At 37.7% G+C, this 23758-nt stretch overlaps 1 protein-coding gene across 7 annotated transcripts in view; it reads right to left on the bottom strand.

Moving 5' to 3' along the window:
* Positions 1-23758, bottom strand: part of LRBA (LPS responsive beige-like anchor protein) — a 370588-nt gene that overhangs the window by 336269 nt on the left and 10561 nt on the right. For all 7 annotated transcript variants that reach the window (XM_031588887.2, XM_090138536.1, XM_031588890.2 and 4 more), the window contains 2 exons: positions 468-699; positions 234-334 (listed from right to left, as the gene is read on the bottom strand). In XM_031588887.2, coding sequence (XP_031444747.2) covers positions 234-334; positions 468-699 — 333 coding nt within the window. The remainder of the gene's footprint in view (positions 1-233; positions 335-467; positions 700-23758) is intronic.

Here is a 23758-nt window from a genome sequence, read left to right as displayed (position 1 = left end):
TAATTGCTTTTAAGTAAAAACAATTTAAGCAAAAATGATACAATACAGTAGGCATCCTTTATTTCCTAGTAAATTTATATATGTATAAATACACACACACACATATATATACATACACTCACATACACACACACATATATAAAAAGGCTATCAAGCAGTCTTTTAACATGGGAACATTAGGAAAAATACAAACAATACTATAAATATGGCTTTTGTTCTTTATTTTCTTTTACCCATCTCCCTTTTTCTCCTTGAAGTTTGCTGAAGAATAACTTTAGCTCTCGAACCGTCAAGTTGTAGCTGGCCAACACACCCAGCATATCCACTAAGAGATCTGAAAGGAGAACAACAATATAATTACTTATTAAGATGCTATGTCAAATTTCTGTCACTTCATTATTAAGTGTTCCCATGAGATTTTACATAACGAAAATACAATTTGACTCATATATTAGGTGAAGCTGTACCTGCAATCATGTTGTCAGCTCTATCAATCCTCTTAAGCACTTGTTCAACCAGTCCCACTTCTGTGCACGCTTGTAGATTGCGTATACTTTTTTTCAAGATAGCTGTAAACATGCTCCACACCTCAGCCTGACAGGAGATGTCACATTTATCCAGCAATTCTACCATGCAGGTAATGCCCTCTCCTTCTTGGATGATAAAGTTCATTTCCAAGTCAAATTGGCCTCCAACAAGCTTTCAGACAAAATATTAAAAAAAAAAAAAAAAGTCAAAACATCATTCCACATTCCACTAAAGTTAATAATTCTGCAAGAAGAAAACTATCAAAGATATAAGCCAAAAGAATATAGCAAGGTCAGTATCAATATACCAAATATTATTTTTCCTCTGTTTCATGTGCAACTTCAACAAAAGATGCTCCTGAGGTGTCATTAACTATCAGATAATTGCTGCATAAGAGCTCTTGGTTAGTGAACGAAACAGATGTTCTGAGCTACCCCACACATCTAAGAAGTGAATAAACCACGTGAGTATTTCAAAACCGGTGAGAAGGTCAGCTAGGATCCTTTAAACAGTCTGGAGTGGCCCTAAAAGCTTTCCCCTGTATGTGCCTAAGACTCCTCAAATCAGTGCACTGCTCTAGCCAAAAGAACCTGAGGCACATCAGAAATACTGCTAATTACAGCCACTTAAGAGTAATTCCTGAGATATTAAATAAAGCTGGTTAAGTACTAAATGCCAGTTTCATTAGTAGTTAGAGGTACTAAAAGGAATAAAGCCTTGCTATATTTGGATGAATGTGAAACCGCATCACTGTTTAAAGCCTTTGACCATGTCTTGGTCAGGGACTTAAATCCTGTAATATTTCAGGTCACCTAGATGCAGACTTTGTTTGAACATAAACCAAGCAACTAATTGCATGTGCCAAGAGAATGAAGGGGGAAATAAGGAAGTAACCTACTTCATTCTGTTGTTTTGGTGTTGTTTTATTTTAACTAAAAAAAATAAAAATTCTAGCTGATGCAAAGATAGATGATATTAGCTTCTGCCCCAACCCCTCTGCATTTAAAATTCTTCTTGTAGGTTACAACTATGCTTAACTTAAAAATGTGCCATACTTGCCTATTACATAAGAGCACAGAAAGTGGAATTCAGATAGGATTGACTTAACCTCAAAACTCACAGAAGTATATCAGCTCCTCAGTTCAACAAGTTTGTCAAGCAAAAGCCTGCTTCTGTCATATATGGTGTTCCTTCGACCATTGACACCCTCAGTACGTCCACCTGCCAAAATCACTTGCCAAAATTTCCCATTTGGAGTGTCAAAGCTGCTCCAAAACACATAAACTAAGTTGCTTCCATTTTAGCTCCCATAACCTCTCTCGGCTAGGCAGGACCTGAAGATAAACTTAAGCAAGGGAACAGAATATATGTTCTTCATTAACTACTGAAATTACCATACATTTTCCTCAAGTGACTAAATCTTGTCACTTTGAAGAAGCAATCTTTGGTCTTCTGGACATAAATCAGCAATGCCAAGCACCACAAGAAGCAGAGAAAGTTACTAGTTCTATGACAGAATAGACAATGTCTCACAGTAACAATTTCTAAATAGTAATTTACTCTTTTCCATTTTCTCCTCTCTTGGTCACGAAAAATAATTACGCAATTTCTTATCAGATGCTTTGTTAATATTCAGGGAAACCACAGGAACTGAATGGGGAGACTTAAATTATATTCCCAGCTTCTCTATATCAACTCACCCTGTCAACTCACTCAAAACAAATCTAACAAGTCATTAGCATTCCCCAAGCCTCACTTTTCCCCTTCCCTAAGATGCAGCAGGGACCTACCTCAAGCATGGCAAGGTAGACTTTAAGGGTAATGGAATAGGAAGAGAATGGGTCAGAGCAGAAGTATTGCAACACAAATGCAAAGAAAAAGGTACAAGCCTCTTTCTTAACTGAACTACATTTGTGAAACACATAAAATGCACTGCTAGTATCACACTTTGTTCTATATGCTCTACAAAACAGAGGTATTCCTCAAGAAGCCAGTGTCTCACTCACCGTCCCGGTGAGAAGCAAAGACTATACTGCATTCTGCGCGCAGAGCAACTGAAGGTTAAATTCTAGCCACAAAACACCTGCTAATTCTGAACAACAAATTCAACTCTTTATGCACTTGGTTTAACTAACCAGCCAACCATCAATTTTCACACCAAAACCATATAAAACTACAAGAGGTGACCTTACCTTCACCTTGTAGTCTACATCCCCAATTTTTCACTTTTGGCTAGATACACTATTATCAGTAACCACCCATCCAAGAAGCTGTCAAATTAGGTTTCCAATCTAATCTGCAAAAATAAGCATTTCAGCAAGTATATCCCAGAAATAAGATGCGATGGAAGAAATAATTACTATTTTAGCATTTCCTTTAAGGGAAAATGAGGACAAAAATATTGATGGAGAAAGCAATATACTGAATGCACAGCACAGTTGATGTACTTTATGTATGCATACCCATTAGATACACATAAGCACACACACCACAGTATGTCATATTAACCCTTTCTAATGGTGATTTGAAACTGATCAACCTTCAAAACACAAATTTGTTTCCAATGACAGGGATCATAATCCAGGTCCATGCATTGGCTAGTTATTATCTGAGCTGCAGTAATGGCTGTGCACAGCAAAATGTAATCTTCCCAAATGTCACAGTAAGTTATGAATATCTGAGCAGCTTAATGCACCTTACTAGCCATGAAGTGTGAGAATGTAATCTTATTACCTTTTTATGGTTGTATTTTTTTGAATAATGTAGCCTTTGAACTGATGTATAGTCTTTCCTTGCACTTTAGCGTGATTTGGTCTCTAATGTCGCACAGTACATTTTTCAAAATTCTCCAATTCAACGTATTTTAAGTCTTAGGCTGAGCTGCATAAACAATCTTTATAGCAACCTACAGGGTGGCATAACGTTTTCTTTCCCTGGCCTGTAGCGTAGAATTAAGTGTAAGCTTATAGGAATGGTTTTAAAGTGAAGTATTCCAAGTATTCAAACACATCTTGACGTATTTTACATTTTGCCATTAATACTTACCTAAAAAAAATATATATAAACTAAACCAGCAGCTCAAGTTTTTCAGTAAAATGTTTCTAGGTATAGCTGATTGGAAACAGCAATTTTTAGCTATGCATTTAAACATACCAAATCTCTCTTTCCTATGCTTTTAAACATACCAAATCTCTCTTACCTTTCACCTAATCTAAAATGGAAGAAGAAATCCAAGACATGAATGAGATGGTGCACCCTTTAAGTGAGCAAACTTCAGTATACAGAAAATCACCCAGAATAAATACAAACTCCACTTTAGTGAAAGATCACGATCTAGGCTATGAATCTGATTTTAAGTCATTTTGAAATACAAAATATTTCAAAAGCTTGAAGGAAAACGTGAGAAAGTATTTAATCCACTGCAAGAAAAAAAAATAATTCCAAAGACCACAATCAGTTTTCCTTTGTGAAAATCCAAACTTGTTATACCTGGGACAACTACACAGTTTTACCCCAAATCTCTAAAAAAGGCTTTACACTTCTACAGAGCTTTCTCTTCCTTGTGGTTACTTAATACGATACACAGAAAGAAAAACCTATTTGTTTTGCTCCCTAAAGTCAAGAGCAAACACCTATTAAGCTGATTTCATTATCTCAGAATTGCTTCTTTAGTATGTCCAAAGTAAGGGGTGTGGATGACACTCAGCCATTGGAAAAAGTCTATCTCATGAAAGAAAAAAAATAAATAAAAAAGTCTATAAATAGAAGACCAACTCTACCTCAGCAGAAATCCTAAACCTTATGCTTAATAGACCCACAAAGCTGCATGTACAAAGCTAATAAGCAACTGAAATGTATTCATCTGAATAAGGTTGAATTCCTTTGAATAAGCTAAACATCAAGAAAAATCTGCTGAAGCTAAACCTGATGTAATTTCCAACAGATAAGCATTTGACATACACTCTACATTTTACTCCTATTTACAAAAAGCTATGCTATTCAAAAATAATCCTGGTTTTATCACAATTTTATGTTGATTGGCTCCAAGTTAAAATCAGACACATACCACCTACATTCTCAAACCCTCAATGATGAAATCTGAAAGCAACCCCTGGAGAACACAAACAAAGTTGGGTTCACTTGAGCCATTATGCTTACGATTAACAGTAACTGGCAAGGTAATATTCTGTGCAATATTCTATTCACTCTTTTATCTCCCACCAAAGTAATAACCCACAACCTCCATCCTCTTTGCAGATATTCAGAAGCTCAAAACAAAACATATTAATCATTATCAGAAATGTGTCTAAGATTTGGGAAGTACATGGCACTTCCAGGCTGAAATCTCTTAGGATAAGGAGTGATCCCAACCTAGGCAAATTCAATGAAGATGCACAATCAGCAGTACAAGTCAGCACCATTGGTACACATATCCTGGGTGTGCTAAAGATGGTTCTGATTTGGAAATGCCTCTACAGACTAGAAGAAACAGCTGAGAAAACAGAATAACTTATGCAGACTCATTTGCAGCAATCCATTCTCTGCCCCTCGACCCCTATCTTTTCATGCTGTCTTCACTATTACTCATACTACACTTTGCTTCAACTCAGGACTTGCTCAAAAAACAAATGATTTCTTTGACAAAAAAAAAAAAAAAAGAAACATTTCCTGATGCTACACAAGGCAGAAGTCACCAGTTCTGTCCCAGCCAACAGTCACACTCAACCAAATGAATAGATAGTACATGCCTCCTTTGCTTTCTAATAGAAAAAGGATGGGCTGCAGAGGGTGACATTTCATTTCTTTTTCTTAACTACCCTTTCTCTTGCTGTTGCCAAGCTCCTAACCAAGCCTACACCTTCATTTGCCCAGCAAATACAGGTTCATTTTAAAACGGGCACAATGGTAGTGGCATTGCATGACAATACTTTATCCCCATGGCTTCTATTTGTTATTTACATTCAATGTTCTGTATTAAAAAAAATGCTTTACTCAGTCTCTCCTTTAGAAAGAAGCTTAAAAATAAATTTAACAGGTGCACAAAAGGTGTGAAGAGTCCACTACTGCCATCTAATGTTGGACCCAGCACTTTTTTCTTTTTTTTCCCAGAGGGTGCCTCAGGACAGTTCAACTCTCAGCTGAAATAAATGGAAAAAAAAAAGCACAATTCTTGTCCCCATAGGAGGAACACATCTCAGGATCTTTATGGTAGTTATGTTTACCTGCTTTCCCCACTTCCAAAGAGAGAGAAAAGAAGCTCTAAAAGATAGCCATGTTGCAATCAATTACGCTCTATTTGCTGTAGCTAATAATCTTGTATTTACACTCTGCTTGCAAGCATTTTTATATCAAAGTAGCCCACTAATGCAATTAGTTCCGTTCCTAGTGTGCAGTTGAAGGCCAAAGGCAAAAAGTACAAGGATGAATTAGTTCTATGCATTGTTTTTAAATATAAATGGGAGGGTACTGTGAAATTCAATTTTCATACATTTCTGCATTTAAATCTTTTTTGAAGTACAAAGCAAAAAAAGAAATTGAATCACTCTCTTAGAAAGGGAACAAACTATCCATGTTTTAAATGAAATGATTAGCAAAACTCAAATTTCTCCTAAAAAAAGAAAAAAAGAAAAGAAACCCCCCCCCCAAGCAGGAAAGCCCACTCTGACAAAGACCAAATGATGTTGCCCAGCACATCTGCAGGCCATTTAACAGGGTCAGCTACAGCGAGGCATTATCACTTTGGAGAACAGAGGCAGAGGGTGCAGAAGTGACTCTTCCAGGGGCTTTTGTTCCAAGCAGAACACTGAGGAGGCAATGCTACCGCACACTTTATTTTGCATTCCTGAGAAGACTAGGGATTAACAAGCTGATCTCTTGCAAATCAATTTCAAGACAAAATTGACTTGTAATATACTCCACATAGTGGCTAAAGACGTATTTACAAAACCTGGCAATTTTCCAAGTTTGGTTTAAATTACAGATCTCAAAAGATGTTAGTGTCGACATAGACTGTATCTAATTCCAGCTGAAATTAATCTTTCCAGCTTTTGTATTAGTAGCATTAAATTCTGCATGTGTTATAATTTTTTTTTCCAATGCACCTGAACCTGTGATGTTGTTTAAGGTACACAAGAAAGATATAACTCCAAGAGATGGTTTAATAACATGCAAATTTGTAGCTCTATACAGGAAATGAAATACCCTGAATTTTACATCACATCAGATTCATATATGGATTGAAAGTAAATAAATCATTTAAACCATGATACAGAGAACCTTTTTAAATTTGCATTTATCTACAGTAAATACTGCCATGTTCTTTAATAGCTTGCTAGTGCAATCTTAGCAAACTAATGATTTATGGCTGTGACATTTTAAAAATCAGAAATCTGTCATTTTATGACAGCCAGTAGAAGAAAGTCAGCTCCAGTTACTATACTCTGAATTAAACTCAAAGACACAAAACAGATAGCAAAGCACTGTACCATGCTATCCACATCATTATCCCAGCACTTCCCTTCCTACCTTCGCTTCTGAAAGTTATCTATCATTTTTATTTGAATTTACCACAATGTTACAAAAAATATATATTTTTAAAAATCAGGATCCACACAGTTAACTTCTCATGTAGTACTTCAGTTTTTGGCAAGTCGAGAAACAACACCCATCAACAAATAAAACTGACCTACTCTTTGCTTAGAAAAAAGCATTAAACCATAGCTCAGTTATCAAGCTGTGCAGGTCCCCCCCCTCTAAGGAGCCCAAATGATAAGCAATTAGTGACATGACACGAACCACCACCAAGTCCAAAGAGAACACTTTCCTTGTGCCTCCACATCAAAACCATAATCCACTCTAGAAGAACCAACCAACCAACGTAACAGTGACACTGCACCTGAGCAAATATACATAAATATCACTCGTCCACATAACTTTTCATTTAAATAGGATGTCAACTTTTAGTATTTGCAAAGTACTAAGAACAGTGTAACAATGGAATGCTAGAGTACAACAAGGTTATGAGCTCTAAGAAACACGTATTTTACAAGCTGATTGGGACACGAGGATAACAAGTAAGGGGTGAAAGGCTAAAAGAACAAAGGAAATCAAGGAAAAGGAGTAAAATGGAAGATGTTCAGAACACAGAATTATTGTTAATAGCACGAAATAGCCTTACCAAAAGACTGAACTGAAGCTCAAAAAGCCAAAAAAGAACCCAGGATGAGGAGAATAATCTATTTACCACTAAAGCTCTGACAGACTTCATCAGATTTCACAAGAGTTCGAGATTCCTCTCCTACTGAAAGCCACAGTCTCAAATAGCACATAAGAAGCAAATGTATGGCAGCTCCTCAACAGCCATTGCATTTCATAGCTCAGCAGATAAACAGTGTGTTTCAGCACAGTTAAAGGCACTGGATTACAAATTACAAAGAAACCAAGAACCCAGCACATCTGCTTCTGTTTTGATTCAGAACAGTTGGAAAACACCACACGTGCCTTCTCAGAATTGGCAAAGATTGTCTGCCACAGCTGACACAGAGATGGGTAGGACTTTGGATGCAAGAAAGTTCAAGTTCCATAGCAAAGAGAAACAGAAGCCATCACGGATTCAGATAATTAGATGGGCAATTCAGGTCTGGAATCCTCAACTAGCTACAGTTGGCCACATCATTGTTTCATGCTTCTGTTTTCTTCCTAGTACAGAAGCTCATACTATTACTGTCTCTCCACACCTCCATTTGTCTCTGTCCCTTATCTCACCATAGAGCAAATGACTGAATGGAAATTTTCTCCAAGGAAAAGATGCATAATATTACTAATAATTCTTAAATTCTAAGAAGCCAAAGACACTAAAAAAGAAACAAGCAATAAAATTTACTAATGTTGCATTTATTCTCACTGCTGCCTACAAACATGCCCTCCTGTTTTTCCAATTAAGTTCTCCCAACTCTTCCCTGGTAAGTGATTTTTCTAACAAACTCCAACTACTCCAACACCAAATTCAGCAATTTACCTAGAATTATGACAACAGTACTAATGGAGTTCTCAGCATTTCTTCATCAGCAAACCCGTCACATCACGTTCCCAGACTTCCAAGGCAAAAAGGTTTGTTCTGGAATTGCTGCACTCAAAGAAATCTAAGAATTTAAAAGGATACTTCAATGTTTTTCACAAATCTGTGATTCAAAACCCAGGTATTATCTACAACTGACAGTGCACAACCTGAAAAAAGCTGTATCCAAATAGCACAGGAGTATATTAAATGGTTCTTCTTAGACTCCCATTTTCCCTGTGAAAAGTGGGAACAATAACTAAACAATAAATTGTGCTTCAGTGAGACAGTGAATGAGAGAACATCTGCCTCTCTGAAAAGCTATTCAACTTGAACATAAAGTACCACTATAAAAGGAGAGGTTAAATCCGTGAAAACAAATAGTATATTTTTTAATAAAATCTGTTTTATTCCATATCCAAGTGATGTTTGTTTGTTCCTTTTTGTGGTCCCTGATAGCAGCCAACTGTTGTCCCATACAACTTTAAATGCTTTCAATAGTTAAAGCCCACAACAGAAATACAAGAAACCAGTTCCCCAATTTCTGCAACTTAGCATGTCCCAGACATAGCATCTGTGATAGGCGTGAATTCTTGGACCACAAGAGTAACTACAGAATTTACAGATGGGAAAAAATGAGCCCCAAAAATCTTCATAAATGGTAGAAGACTTCAGTCAACAAATAAACAAAGAAGTAGATAGGTATCTTCAAGTCATAAGACATTTTTATTTAAACGCCAGACCTGGAGATCTTGGAAGCCTCTAAAAGAGGAGCTGTTTCAATTTCTTTCCTTCTCCAGGCATAAGATCTCTGAAGTTTTGCTGACCAAATTCAACACTACCTGAGGATCACATGCATTCCTTAGTATTTATATTAAATTAAGGTCTTAGTCACAATATTTTCATATGGCTTTCCACACATGTAAACATTTATTTATAAAAGAAAGACTTCTGAGTACAACAACAGAAAGAGCAAACGCCATTAAAAAAAAAAAAAAGATAAAGCAAGAACTTCTGATTTCAACTAAACAACCTGATAATAGGATAAGTTGTGGCCTCGCAGATGTGAAACCAAAAAGACCAAGACTAACATGAATAACTTTGGAGAATAAAGCCAAAAGGACACTAGTAACTACAGCCACCCTAGCAGAACCACTGGTGTGATGCAACTCTTCTGTGCAACTCACCACACCTCCAAACAGGACGCCAAGGCTGCAGCATTAATTGTACCTTCATGAGATTCAATTACCACTGAAGTTACACCAACGCTTTCTATACACTATGTTTGAGTGTTTCTTCCCCAACAAAGATTAAGACGGACGGCTTTGTTTCAGAACTCCAAAGCTGTTACACTGTGTCCACTTCCGTGAAATGCTTATCCAAATCCAGTAACTCATTCCTTTCACACTGCAACAAAATACACAGCTCACAGTATTTGTAGTTTTTCATCTGTTTCGGCACAGAAGGGAGACCTTAAGAAAACAGTTATTTGATCAGCAGTCTATTTCTGCTGCACATTTAGACTTCAATAAATTCTTCCCCTAGCCAAGACAAACACAAAACACAGAGAACTTCCTGAACCTTACAATTCCACAATATTTTCCCACCACTCTGGAAAAAAAGCATGTACGGGGCGGGAGGGAATGCTGCTAACTGAAATTGGCACCGTAATCGCCACATTTTCAGCTGCTTATCGCTGATCAAATTATAAACTTGTCCAAGTTAACAACCCTGGTTTCCTAGCACACTACCCAGGAGACACGCAAAGACCACCCCAGTTTGCGGACACCTTGGCAACGTGTGCTGACACTGCAGTCCTCAGTGCTTCCAGGTTCCCAGGCCAGACAGGTACTGTGCAACCCACGGCTCCAAGCTGCTGAATGCTCCACAGAGGGAGCGTGGGAGGTGCAAAAATTTCTATGCTTTGATGTCATTAGAAATCTATCAGGCTGACACAGCCATGGAAGTATTTCATTACACTGTCTACCCTGGCAGACTGACATCATACGTTCTTCCTCAAGAGAAACTTTTCTTTTAGTCAGAGAAGGCCGATTCATCCATTGGTTGAATCAATATAGAATTCTGAAATTAAATGAAAATAACTCACAAAAGGCTCTTAGGTGTTTGAAGCTTAATTCATATATTTTAGGAAGTATTGTTGTAAGGAGATCTTACCAAAAGCACTTTTTAAATAAAGATTTAGGATGGTTAAATGGCTAAAAACAACAAACACGAGAAATTCAGCACACAAAAACACAAGTAAAAGTACAGCTATCCAGCCCTGCTACCTCATTCTTCCATGCAGGTGGTCAGCTAAGGCTCCTGACTGTGCAGCTCAAGAAACCTGAAATATGACAACTTGAAAAAATGGAAAAAGTAATCGCCATGCTGTAAAGATTTTAAAAAGAGAAAAAGTTAACTATATTTTATGTTCTCCCTTTCTTGTCTATTCTTTTTTTTAAAAAAACTAACCAATAATAATAATAAACTTCATCCTATACCCCAGTTCCTCTAAAACTTAAAGCAGGTGTACATGCTTCTGTTGCCAACACCAAATTAGTGCACTTCATTATAAAAAGAACAAGAGTGAATGCCTGCTGTCCAAAGAGCAGACATTTTACTCTAATCTCTTCCTCTCCATTTAGTGTTTTTTCCCAGCATTGCTTCTCAAAATTACAGTCTCAAAAAATGGTACTGGAGTGTATAACATTGCAAGTCCTCCTCCCTGCCTTAGTTGGTAAATGCTTAACACTGCTTTCAAGCCTCACTGTTCCGTGTTGTTCTGATAAACTGCTGGCATAAGGCACAAGAAACAAAGAAACAAATCAAACTAATGAAACTCACAGAGAAATACACTGCTTAATAGAACACGCCAATTGATATTAGCAGCAGAACACATCTTCTACAAAGAAAATCTTTCATAGAGCTATATGAGAAAATCTGAAGGAACTACAGCAGCACAAAAAGGATAAAATATCTAAACAGGCAAAGGATAAAAACATTTCTAGAAAGTTAATTTTAAGCAAGAAAAATAAAGTGGTGAACTATCTTTTGTGCAAACTAGCATCAAATCAATCTTCCTAATGGTGAGCAAGCACATCAGGACTGTCTTTACAGCACAGTTCAAAATAATGCTCTAATAAATATTTTGTGTATTAATTCAAGATGCTGTTAATCATTTTTTATTCTTGCCCCCTCCCTCCCCCCCTTTTTAGAAAGACAGCAATGCTTAACACTGCATTCTTACATGTAAGTCAGAGGCAGAGAACCTGCTGCTACACAAAAACAAGACCAGTGAGCACCATCTCATGGGCGTTTGAGGTAACAGGTTCTACACAGGAAAAAAAGGGACTCTAAAGCAAACAACAAAATGAGAACTGTAATGTCTAACTTTCAAATGCTTAGATGTGAAAATAGGGCACAAGCTAAAGACTCTTCTAAAAATAAGTCACTGTAATTGCATCTGAGAGGAACTTCACTGTATCCACACAAAATAAAGTACTGGGATATTCAGGCACTTAAAATAAGCCTCTATGAGCACAACCACGTACACACAATTACCCTCAGCCTGAAGAATCCACTGAGGCTGGTAAAATGAGTCTTTAAAAAATAGATTGAGAGCAGTATCAGCAGACCTCCATCCCTTCAAGCCAATAGCTGAAAAAAAAATCATTCCAAAAGTTTGATTGTATACTTGTGTGCTTGTTTCTCTTCCTCAACTTTATAGCAGTCAATGAGATTCTAATTGATAGTTCACATCCAATCCTGTAGATGCTAGCAGGCTAAAACATAACTTGTTAAAAACAGTGTTATGGCCTGCATTACTTTGAGTACTTAATATTCAACAACAGTTTCCTCTGTGACCTGAAATTTTACCCAGTAATAGCAATACCTCAGAGGGAACATCCCTATTCAGTTGTCTACTAGTTCAGGTTACAAAGATACTCTCCTGCTGTAGCACACAGCACTTTGATCTTTCTTCAGCTAACTGAAAAGTTTATAACTCTACAATTGCATTTACTAAACATGCCCATCAGTAGAATAAAACATGACAGAAGGAACAACTAGAAGTACATACTAAGGCATTACCACCAAAATGCTAACGGTGGAATGAATAAGCTCTCAAAATGAAGATACAGTAGATCTCTGGTTCACCTGGTGTAACATTAGCAGTCATTGCAGACTCCACCATCGTATTTCTGTCTCAGAAACAGAAGACAGGTTTCTTTGTACGCTGTGGGTTTTTTCTTAAAGGGCCATTTGTTCCATGAGAAATTAGTCCCAAAGAAAAAAATTTCCAGCTCTTTAAAAGCAACTCTTTTATTCAATGTATGATTTTATTCAATGTATGAACTCAAAAAATGAGTTCTCTTTCATATTGCATTATAAATGCTCCTCTTCAGAAAAATAATACCAATAACCACGTCCTCTTAATGCTCATAAATGTATGTAAGATATGTTCATGAAATCGTTATTTGAGATGTGGCAGGACACTCTAGATAACTGTAAAATCCCAAGTCATCTTTGCGGGGGACTCGAGCACAAACACAGACCAAATAAACTTAGGGCCAAGTAACTTACCACATATACTTCTGAAAACTAGGAATTTGTTGGATTTTCCCATTATGGTTCCTGTAAGTTTTATTGATGAAACATTTTGTAATCAGAGGCAGACATGACTGAACCCCACCCAGTTTTACCCCTTGGTTTGCGTTAGATCTGTACTTTTGATTGCCAGTTTTTATTATTAGATGCCACTGACACATACACACACACACACACAAAACACACCATGAAGAAAAAAATTCATCACAGCATATTAAACGTTACTACAACAATGAAATTCAGAGGGATGGTTGCTCCAGGCAAAGTTTTCCCCATGAAAATTAAGTGACTAATTCTACAGCAACATGAGTTTTGGAAAGATGCAATGCACTGTTACGTACCTCCCTACCTTGAACACCAGGAAAGCAATTAATTAAGAGTACTGCAGTGTGCACCTGGAAGAAAAGGCCACAGTCTGCCAAGCAGACGCTACCATCCACTGGGCTCACACCACCTCTGCAATCATTCCACAGCAGCTGAGGATCAAACCAGATGCAGATCAGAATGACTCTATATAACCCTTCAGAGTAAACCCTGCAATGTTTCCGTGGCTTCCTTCCAAAACTTGCTACAGTGATCTCCTCAAAGGGCTTTCTCAGCTCTGAAGCACAGCCTGCTCCGAGCCTTCCGATACAAAGCAAGATACAATGTTACAAATTACTGTTACTCACTGTCTTCTCATATCCAACTCTGCAAAGCTATCAGGATCAGAATTGGCATCTTTACCCAATTTTGCTTTAATGGGGACAAACTCACTATCGGCTGAAAAATTCTCCTGGTTATGATAGTAGCCAAGGCACAGCAATACACTCATTAAAAAAAAATCACCTCAAAAGAAGCTATGTTTGAACCCAATCTTCATATGAAGAACAATTAACATAGTCATTTTCCAGCACCTCTCTCCTTCTGACTCAGTCAGCTAAGCAGCAGTTCAAATATCGCATCACATGTGCTTTCAGATCTCCCTAGCAAAGATTAGAGATTGGTATTAAGGCCAAACACACAAAGCAGAGTTCCATTCAATGTATCCAGACAACTTTAACATCTTTGGCTGGACTTTTGTTAAGGCTTTTGTTTGAGTTTTCTTTCCTTTGCAAAGTTCACACGTCGTTTTTGTAGTATTCCACCTCATCCTCAAAGTCCAGCTAAAATATTCTCCATTTAAAACACACACTTGGAGTCAGTGTACAAGGTTGAGCTACACTCTGTAAGACTCAGGGGCTACTCATTTTAGTACTTCATTTCCAACAACTTCAGATCACCAGCACAACACCTTATAAAAATAGCCTTTTAAATAAGAAAATACTTTTAAGTTTTTATATTACCATACTTAATGTCACTAAATGACTGAGGGCTTTCTGGCACCAGTTCTAAGCTGTCTCCCAGTCCATTTTGTGAAGATTTATTATTTCCACTTGGGACAGTCTGTAGACTAATTGTATAAAATACTAGCTGGCCTTTTGGCTGGTATTATGCAGTAGGTCACATTAATACACTGATCCATTGGCCTTATAATCTGTGTCTGACAATCTTTTAAGGAAAGCTTTTATTGGCAACATACATTTTTTGAAGTGCTATTTCTATATAAGCTTTTCACTACCATAACTTTAGAAAACGTTGCTCTTCTTCCAATTATTTGCATCTTTTGTATTTTATGCTTCTCACAATAATTTTGTTAGTTTAAATTCCAAATAAGGCTACGAACAACAACAAAAAAAATCATAGCTATGAACAGCAAATGTGTGTTAATGCTCTACAGAATATAAGGTCTGCATAACTAGCAAGAACAGCATGGAAGAACAGAAATTCAGACAAATTAAAGGGACAAGAAAAAGAGAACTGAAGAAACTCATGTAAAATGTAATGAAAAAGAAAGCTGTGAGTAACACAAGACAGACAAAGAAGAGGTAAAAGGAACAGCACAGCCAGCAATAACTTATGCAAAATTATCTAGGCTGAGAAATAGATGTAAAAGATCACAGTTGTACAGATTGACAATATCACCATCTCAAACCCAATCGTGGGCCTCCACTAGTGGGTATTTTAATAAAGGGATTAAAAAAAAAAAAAAAAGAAAAGAAAAAACAAGCCTGCAAACGTAACAGAATCATTAAATCACAGAATGGCCTGGGTTGAAAAGGACCACAATGATCATCTAGTTTCAACCCCCCTGCCATGTGCAGGTCGCCAACCAGCAGACCAGGCTGCCCAGAGCCACATCCAGCCTGGCCTTGAATGCCTCCAGGGATGGGGCATCCACAGCCTCCTTGGGCAACCTGTTCCAGTGTATCACCTCTGGAGGAAAAACTTCCTCCTAAAATCTAACCTGAACCTCTCGTCTCAGTTTAAGGCCATTCCCCCTTGTCCTATTACTATCCACCTTTGTAAATAGCTGTTCCCCCTCCTGTTTATATGTTCCTTTATTCTGAAGTTTGAAAATAAATATTTTCAAGTGTTAATTGGTATGACTCAGGTGCACTAACAAGATCACAGATAACTTCTATACAGTGTAATGCGTGCTTAAGTCAGATTGGTCTCTAAATCACATCCCTATTGTGTTCTCCAGATTCAGCCATCAGAAAACCCTACAACAAACTTCTTCTGTCCTCCTACTGGCATCACAGGTGAGCACACACTCTGCAATACAGAACATTCCACTTTTTTCTAACTGAAAAACAAAGAGTCATACAAACAGAGGTTTTGGCACAACCACCACATTATTTCACCTGCAAAGTTAAAAACAGCAAGAAAAGAGCCCTACCTTTATTTACTCAATTCCTCCCATGAGTGCAATAACATCTTGAGATCCCAACCAGAAGTTTAAATTTGTATAACCAAAGTTTTTTACAATACCCTTGAGATTTCTGGAAAGTTTTCTCCCTAGTAAAGTTTTCATTTTCTTTCTGAAACTTAACTGACTTTTTCCTGTTTAGTATTTAAGACTCAATTAAGTATGAGTGAAGCAGATTAACGTTTTATACAGAATAAATTCTCTTCCAGGGAATAACATTCTGCAGAGGCACAAGTGTCTCACATATCACTACTTTAGCCATACAACCCCTATTTGAATGTATGAAATTGTAGCATTAGAATCATAGGATCATCGAGGTTGGAAAAGTGGAAAAGGCCTCCAAGATCATCCAGTCCAACCATCCACTGACCCCCACTATTTCTCCACTAAACCACCTCACTCAGAAACAATATCTAAATGCTTCTTGAGCACCTCCAGGGACAACTATTCCACCATCCCATTCCAGCATCTGACCGCTCTCTCAGAGAAGTTGTTTTTTTCTAATGTCCAACTTCAGTCTCTCCTGGCACTTCAGGCCATTCCCTCTAGTTCTATCACCATCTTTCAGGTAGCCGCAGAGAGCGATAAGATCTCCCCTAAGTCTCCTCTTCTGCAGACTATGCAATCCCAGTTCCCTCATCTGCTCTTCATTAAGACTTGTGCTCCAGGTCCCAACTTCCACACTTACTGTAAAAATAATAAATATTTTTAATACTCTTGTAAATTGAAATTATGGAAAAAAGCATTTTTTTTTTATAGGGACAGCTCTCCTCCATGCATACTCTTTAGAAGTCAGTTAAATTTTGTCACCTTTGTACACAGCAATATATGAGCAAGTAAAAAAAAATAGTAATACAGCTCTTTCAGAACTGTCAATCTACTCAGTTGTTAAAATGTAGATAGCTTACTAAATATCTCATTCTTCTAAATAACTCATATCAAAAAAGGTTTTCTTTTTATTTTAAACACATTCCATTAAGACAACTAACAAGGATTCGGCACGTTGCTGTTTAAATACATGGCTGCATGCAAATAATATTTGAACCTAATTCAGCTGTTTGCCTCTGGAGACTGGTAAAACTCTCAATGCCACCACAGAAACAAACATCACATCAGTTTTCTCTTTTTGTAGGTGGGCACTCCAAGCAAAGAGACAAGGCTACAGGAAAAGATACTTTCAGCAGCAATACAGCCCTCTGTTGTAGCAGAAAACACACACAAAGCCCAGAGAAAGAACATTCTCTCCAAGGAAACCTACCCACAGTTATACTTTCACATGGCACTACAAAAACGAGTCAGTGATTCCAGGTAATCAGAAGAATGCTCTTGTGAAATAATAACATTTAGAAAGTGAAAAAAAAAAAAAAAAAAAAAAAAGAAGTTTCTATTTGTCTTGTTATGTCCTGTTTCTCCCTGTTTTCAAAACACAACTCATTTCAGCTTTTTAAAGCAGTAACACATTTGGAAGCCAAAAATATGTGAATGAAGTCAGTCAGGAAGAAAAGCAGAACAAAAACAATGCTTCAGAAGACTATCATAAATAAACTGGGACGTTTAAGGGAGGATTTCAGTGAGGACACAGGACTTTCTTTCTGTGCCCATGCCTCCTATTATTGCAAAAATCAGTAACAGTTTTTATTCACACACTGCATAAGAATGCGGTATTTATAAAATCATCTCATTTACATATTTCAGCATTTAACATGCATTTAGTCCACCAATCATCTTTCCCAGCATTAATTCTTCATATCAAATCCACAGGTAGCTTATTGCGGACGTAAGATCCTAGGAGATAAGAATTTTTTATATATATAAACATACAAGCACTAGTTCCAGTGAGGAATTTAAGGGGCTTCACAAGTTCGAACTATATAACACAAAAGCTCTTATTTCTGCTCTTAAACAGTTGCTGCTAGTAACCACAGTTCATCACCATCTGCAGTGATAGCAGTGAAAACAGCTGCACACACAGCAAAGCAAGCCAGATACTTCAAATGATAGCACATCTGTGCTACCACTGAAATCATCTTTCCCATTTGGAAACTAGGAAATTGCTACATTTGTATGTGCCATATCCCTGCCTCAGGTAACATACAGAAACTCCAAAAGCCTTCAGTTGAAAATAATTACACGTTTCCTACCGTAGATTTGAAAACCTGTCCGCAGGTACCATTTACATTTCCATCTTGAGATCTCCCTCCATTTAAAGCTGCTTCTTCAGCACATACATCTCAGAGAATCAGCAAATAACCAGAAAAAAGTGATTCTCATTGACATTTTAAGGGCTCAACAGATAGGACAGTTAATCATCATCTCACTATTTTCACTATTTTCAACTTTTCTTTAGTTGCTCGTGGTATTGAAAAATTACTACTATCATTATTTCATATTTCACGATTACATGTAATTCTTCAGGGGTTTTTTGGTTGGTTTTACTTGTTCACTCTACAGAAAAGAAACATCATGTTTTCACAAAACTATTATGTGGTCACAATCACATCAGTGCAGAATCCCAGACAACAGAACTTCACATTTCACTGTTAAAGCTGAGAACACCAGCACCCATGCTAAAGCTTTGCAATCGATAACTTCATTTCAGGTATTAGTTCATTGCTGACTTACCTGTGTAAATTTTCTTCTGAAGAGCTTAAGGAACAGTTGTAACAGTTTACAAATAGCTTTTAAAAAGCATCCAGTGAATTGCACTCCCTGTACACTAAATATTTATTTTTATCCCCTTTAATATTGGGCAATTACAGAATTACCAAGACAGTGTTCTGCTGGTAATTTGGATTTTCAGTAATATCATTCTTACATTCTTTCACAGTTCAGCATATGATCAATACAGACACCAGACTTGTCCTAATACACTATGTTGTCTGCTCATTTGATACTCAATTTCTAGTTTGATAGCATTGTTTTAGTTTTAAGATTTTAGTTCTTCTAATCTCCTCATTTAATATTTTCATTTGTTAGGTTTTTTTTAAACAGGTTTCTACTTATTGCTATACGTTCTACCCCCAAAAACAGAAAACAAATGTTGAAACAACATACATTATGTCTCTACCACTATTTTAGCTAACAGCAGCCAGCAAATTACTAGAATCCTGGAATATATTTCCAGATAATCCAATTATCAAATAGTCGATAAGTCATTACACTTCCTTAAAACATACAGAGACTAGCACATGGGGACAGATTACCTCCTTGAACTACATTAAGAACAAGTCTCAGCTGTTCTGCAAACTCCGCATCTTGGCTACCCTTGAGATCATATACTGATTGTATTCTCAAATAAATTAGCTTAAAAATGTCTTGAAACCACAAAAGACTCAAATTTAGACAACATAATAGTTGTAGTTTATCATAGCTGATGACAATGAGCTCATCTCCCTTACTGTGGCCACTCTCATTTCTTCCCCCTCCTGCACCCTCAGGGGAGAAGGGAAAAAAACAACAGGGAAAGCAAGGACTTCAAAGCCACCACCTGAAAGAGTCCCTGTAAGTGTCACAATCTACACAGTGTACCTTTCTTCAAATATTTTGGACAAAGATAATGGAAGAAGGCAAGGAAAATGAGCCCTCCAAAGGAAGAGTCCAAATTCAGCCTTGTGTCCATCTGCTAGCAGCAATCCTACTCTTAGAACAGGCTTTGCAGTAGAAACAGAGAGCATTCCTTGTAAGCAAGACGTACAAGAAAGATATTATGCTGTTGCAATTGTATTTTCCATTCCAGTTGTGTGGCTATTTACTGAGAGTCATGTTTTGAGTTGCAAATCTAACTAAAGCCTTAATCCAACAATCAGCTACCAAACCAAGAAAAGTGTTGGCACAACAATTAGTTTATCTTTCTTAAAATTATCAAGACTGACATTACGCATTCATAACTAATCCTCATTAGAATCATTTCTATACTACCATATGTTTTAGTGGACTTTAGGAAGACCAGTTCTCTGATCGGACCTCTACTGAGCACACTGGGGAAAAAAAAAAAGTAAAGATTTTCTGAAAAACCAAGTTAATTTTCATAATACGAATGCACATACTGCATAACCAACACTATTTTCATCTGTTTCCTTAAAGGGAATGTTGTTCCCAATGAAGGCTGACCGGTTATTTCGCTCAAGCTCCAAAAACAAAAAATGAAAGATGAGGATCACACCTTACTCATTAAATATTTCAAATTATGAAGATGCTTCACTGTCTCATCACATACAGTGAGGACAAAGACCCCTCTTACCACAAAAGGGCACTCTCTACCTGCCTAAGCAAAGCCCTGAAACCAACTATATCCTGTGCTGTATCAAAAGAAGTGCAGCTCGCAGGAGATGATCCTGCTCCTCTACTCTGCACTGCTGAGACCTCACCTGGAGTACTGCATGCCAGTGTGGAGCTGTCAGTATAGGAGAGATGTGGACCTGTTGGAGCACATCCAGAGGAGGACCACAAGAATGATCCCAGGAATGGAACATCTCCCTAATGAGGACAGGCTGAGAGAATTGAGGCTGTTCAGCCTGGAAAGAAAAGGTTTCAGGGAGACCTGATAGCCCAAGTCCCTCAATCTTTATTTGAAGGAGAGGTGCTCCAGCCCTGGGATCATCTTTGTAGCCATCCTCTGGACCCACTCTGACAGCTCCACATCTTTCTTGTGCTGGGGACCCCAGATTTTGGCATAGTATTCTAGATGGAGCCTAACAAGGGTAGAGTAGAGGGGGACAATCACCTGCCTCACAGTCTGGCCACCCCTCTCTTTTGATGCGGGCCAGGACATGGTTGGCTTTCCAGGCTGCAAGCTCACAGTGCTAGCTCACATCAAGATTTTCATCTTCCAGAACCCACTGTCCTGCTCTGCAGAGCTATTCTCAATTAATAAATAGTTTATAATCAAGTTATACTAAATCAAAGACAAATTGATTCAACTGCAGCTTTCATTTCTGAGGCTGTTTTAAGATAATATCTCTAGGGAGAGTTAAATTACTCCCCTAATATTTTACCTCTATCTCAATTCCTATGACCAGAACTGAAGGAGATTCCAACAACTCTTTGAATACCTAATTAAATACCCCCCCACAGACACATTCATCTTTAAAGAGCTGAGAACAAGAGTAGAAGCATCAACATGAAGTAAGAAAAAAAACATTAAAAATAAAAATTGCTTGAGAGCTGAATTCCACATCACATCCAGCTTTCCAAGCTTCTCAATTTGACACATTAAATCAACCTGAGAGAAACCCTGAGCTGACAAGTTTCCTCATTACAGTTACCCACAGGGTTTTAAAAAAATATATATAGTCTATGCATATACACCTATATAGATAGATAGATATGCATAAAGAAGGAAAAAAAAAATTGAAAAGCATTTCCACACTTTTTTTTTCTGGGACTTTAATTTGCAGTTACACATTTTCTCAGTTTGTTCACAGCTTCTCTTAAGATGGGACACAGAACTACTAAGTACACTCCTAAAACTAAAGCCACTTGGAATCTGAGACATCACTATTCAGCAAAATGACAGCAACGTCTAGAAGCAAGAAACTGAGACTTCTGTCATCCTTTGCCTGAGAAGACTCAAATTCTATCTTTTTGAAACATGTCTAACCAATTCAAGAGATCAGCAAGAGATTTCAAGAAAAATCTTTCTACCTGATGATACATCACCCTCAATCAAGAAATCAGAATTCTGTAAGTCACAACGAAAATTTGATTAAAGCCCCAATGGGCAAGAAATCCACAACTTCCAGCTCCAAAACTTTTCAGTCACATATGCAGCAATAGAACGCCTTCCCCATATTATTTCTTTCTGTGCTCTATAAATTCATCAATATGGCATTTTCACTCTATACGAGTCTACCCTTTGCAGGAGAGGCATTAGAAACACTCCTCCACAAGTCACTTAAAACACCATGGCAATGGACTTTCATCAGGTGGCAATTTGAATCTCTTCCTGCTAAGGCTAGAATTGAGAGTAGCTTTCATTTTCTTCATAGGAGAGACTTTGCTAAGTCATCACATTTCCCACAGCATGATATACATTTCTCTTTCAAAGACATATTCAGAAAGGACACAAGTTCTTACTGCCAGGTCTCAGAAGTGTCATGGAATAAAAATCTCCCAAAAGGACACTGACACTGCCAATCAGCTCACCCACAGTAACTGCAGCATACAGTGCTATTCACGGCTCCCCAGCCCTGAATCCAGTAAATGCTTGCATCTCGCTTTTGAGCTGCAAGTGACCCAGAGTGAGAGCAGCTGATGCTCAGAAGGCTGAGAAGAACGCAAGCACAGGAAGGACAAAGCAGAGCATCTTGGTGCGAGGTCAAACTGGCAATTATCTAGTAAATCACAGTGTTGGCACTCTATTTTGGATGAAGAAATGGCGAAGAAAGCAAGACAATCAGTGGGCATTCACTGATTTGCATAAAGATAAGCTGCTAGCATAATTTATGTGCCTGAGCAAGTGGTGTCAGGGAATTCCATTCAGAGAACTTCACTGTTGAGATGGGCACCACTGCCACTTCCTTCCAGTCAAGCTTCAATCCAGGAAATCATAGAATCAGAAAATGGCCTGCGTTGAAAAGGACCACAATCATCACCTAGTTTCAACCCCCCTGCCATGTGCAGGGTTACCAACCACCAGACCAGGCTGCCCAGAGCCACATGCAGCCTGGCCTTGAATGCCTCCAGGGATGGGGCACCCACAACCTCCTTGGGCAACCTGTTCCAGTGTGTCACTACCCTGAGTGAAAATCTAAAGCCCTAAGAACTGTATAGCTTCCAAACGTGACCCCCTGCTGTAGAATACAAAGGATGAAGAGCTTCTTGCAATCCTAATCAAAAAACCATTCCCAGCATCTCAGTATTCACTCATTCATATGCAACATACTAAATACACACAGTTCCAACCTCACATCAGCTATTTTGAAACAAGTTCTAAAAACACAGCAGGTTATTCAGTTTTATAATCCATATCAGTTGCCTAGAAGTCGATATAAAAGCTTTTAAGTCCTCTTTAGCTAAGTTCAGCTACAGACAAATCACATGCTTAGTTTCAACAAAAACATGTGCAGCAGGCAGATGCCTTTTGCACTGATAGTTTCCATTTGTTTATTTAACAGTCATGCACCGTTACCAACATCAGTCACTTGATTCCTGTTCTCCCCTATTCCTCACATTCTCCACCAAATGCATTTTTTTAAAAGGCTTCAAGAATTCTCTTCCTGTATCATTGTGTTGTTTGTTGTTTTGTTTTGTTTTTCAATCTTACATGTATGATTCTGCATAAAGATTTTCATTCATTTTAAAATGAATACTTGATTCCAAATTGTTAATAATCCTATAAAGCAGAGCTGTCTTAGGAGCACAGTTTTAATTCTATGAAGTGCAATCAGCATTACTGAAAGACTACTTTAATAAAAGATAACTAAAATTTAGAATGAAGACACAGAACGAGACGAGTTCACCTTATTCTACTCACCCCTAACACCATTCTAATCATATTTTGGAATGAAATTGCAATAGCTACCCAAACCTGCACATAGCTGATAACTCACTGATAAGTGAGAGGTTTATTAAGCTAACATTCACTATCCTAGATCACATAATTACATATTTCACAATCTAATAGAAGATACAACTGGTTCTCTCGCTGCTTTTTTTTATAAAAAAAAGAAAGTGCCCTCAAGCAGCAGAGACCATCTCACCTGCTGCTTACTGGTACCTCCAGCCCTTCAGCATTCCCAGAAGAGAATGATTACAGTAAAGGTCACGATTGCATTGTT

The sequence above is a fragment of the Phasianus colchicus genome, chromosome 4 (assembly GCF_987193195.1).
Source record: "Phasianus colchicus chromosome 4, bPhaCol1.hap1.1, whole genome shotgun sequence".
Classification (NCBI taxonomy): Eukaryota; Metazoa; Chordata; class Aves; order Galliformes; family Phasianidae; genus Phasianus; species Phasianus colchicus.
Note: the sequence above shows the minus strand (reverse complement) of the source record. Positions and strands in the feature narration are given on the sequence as shown.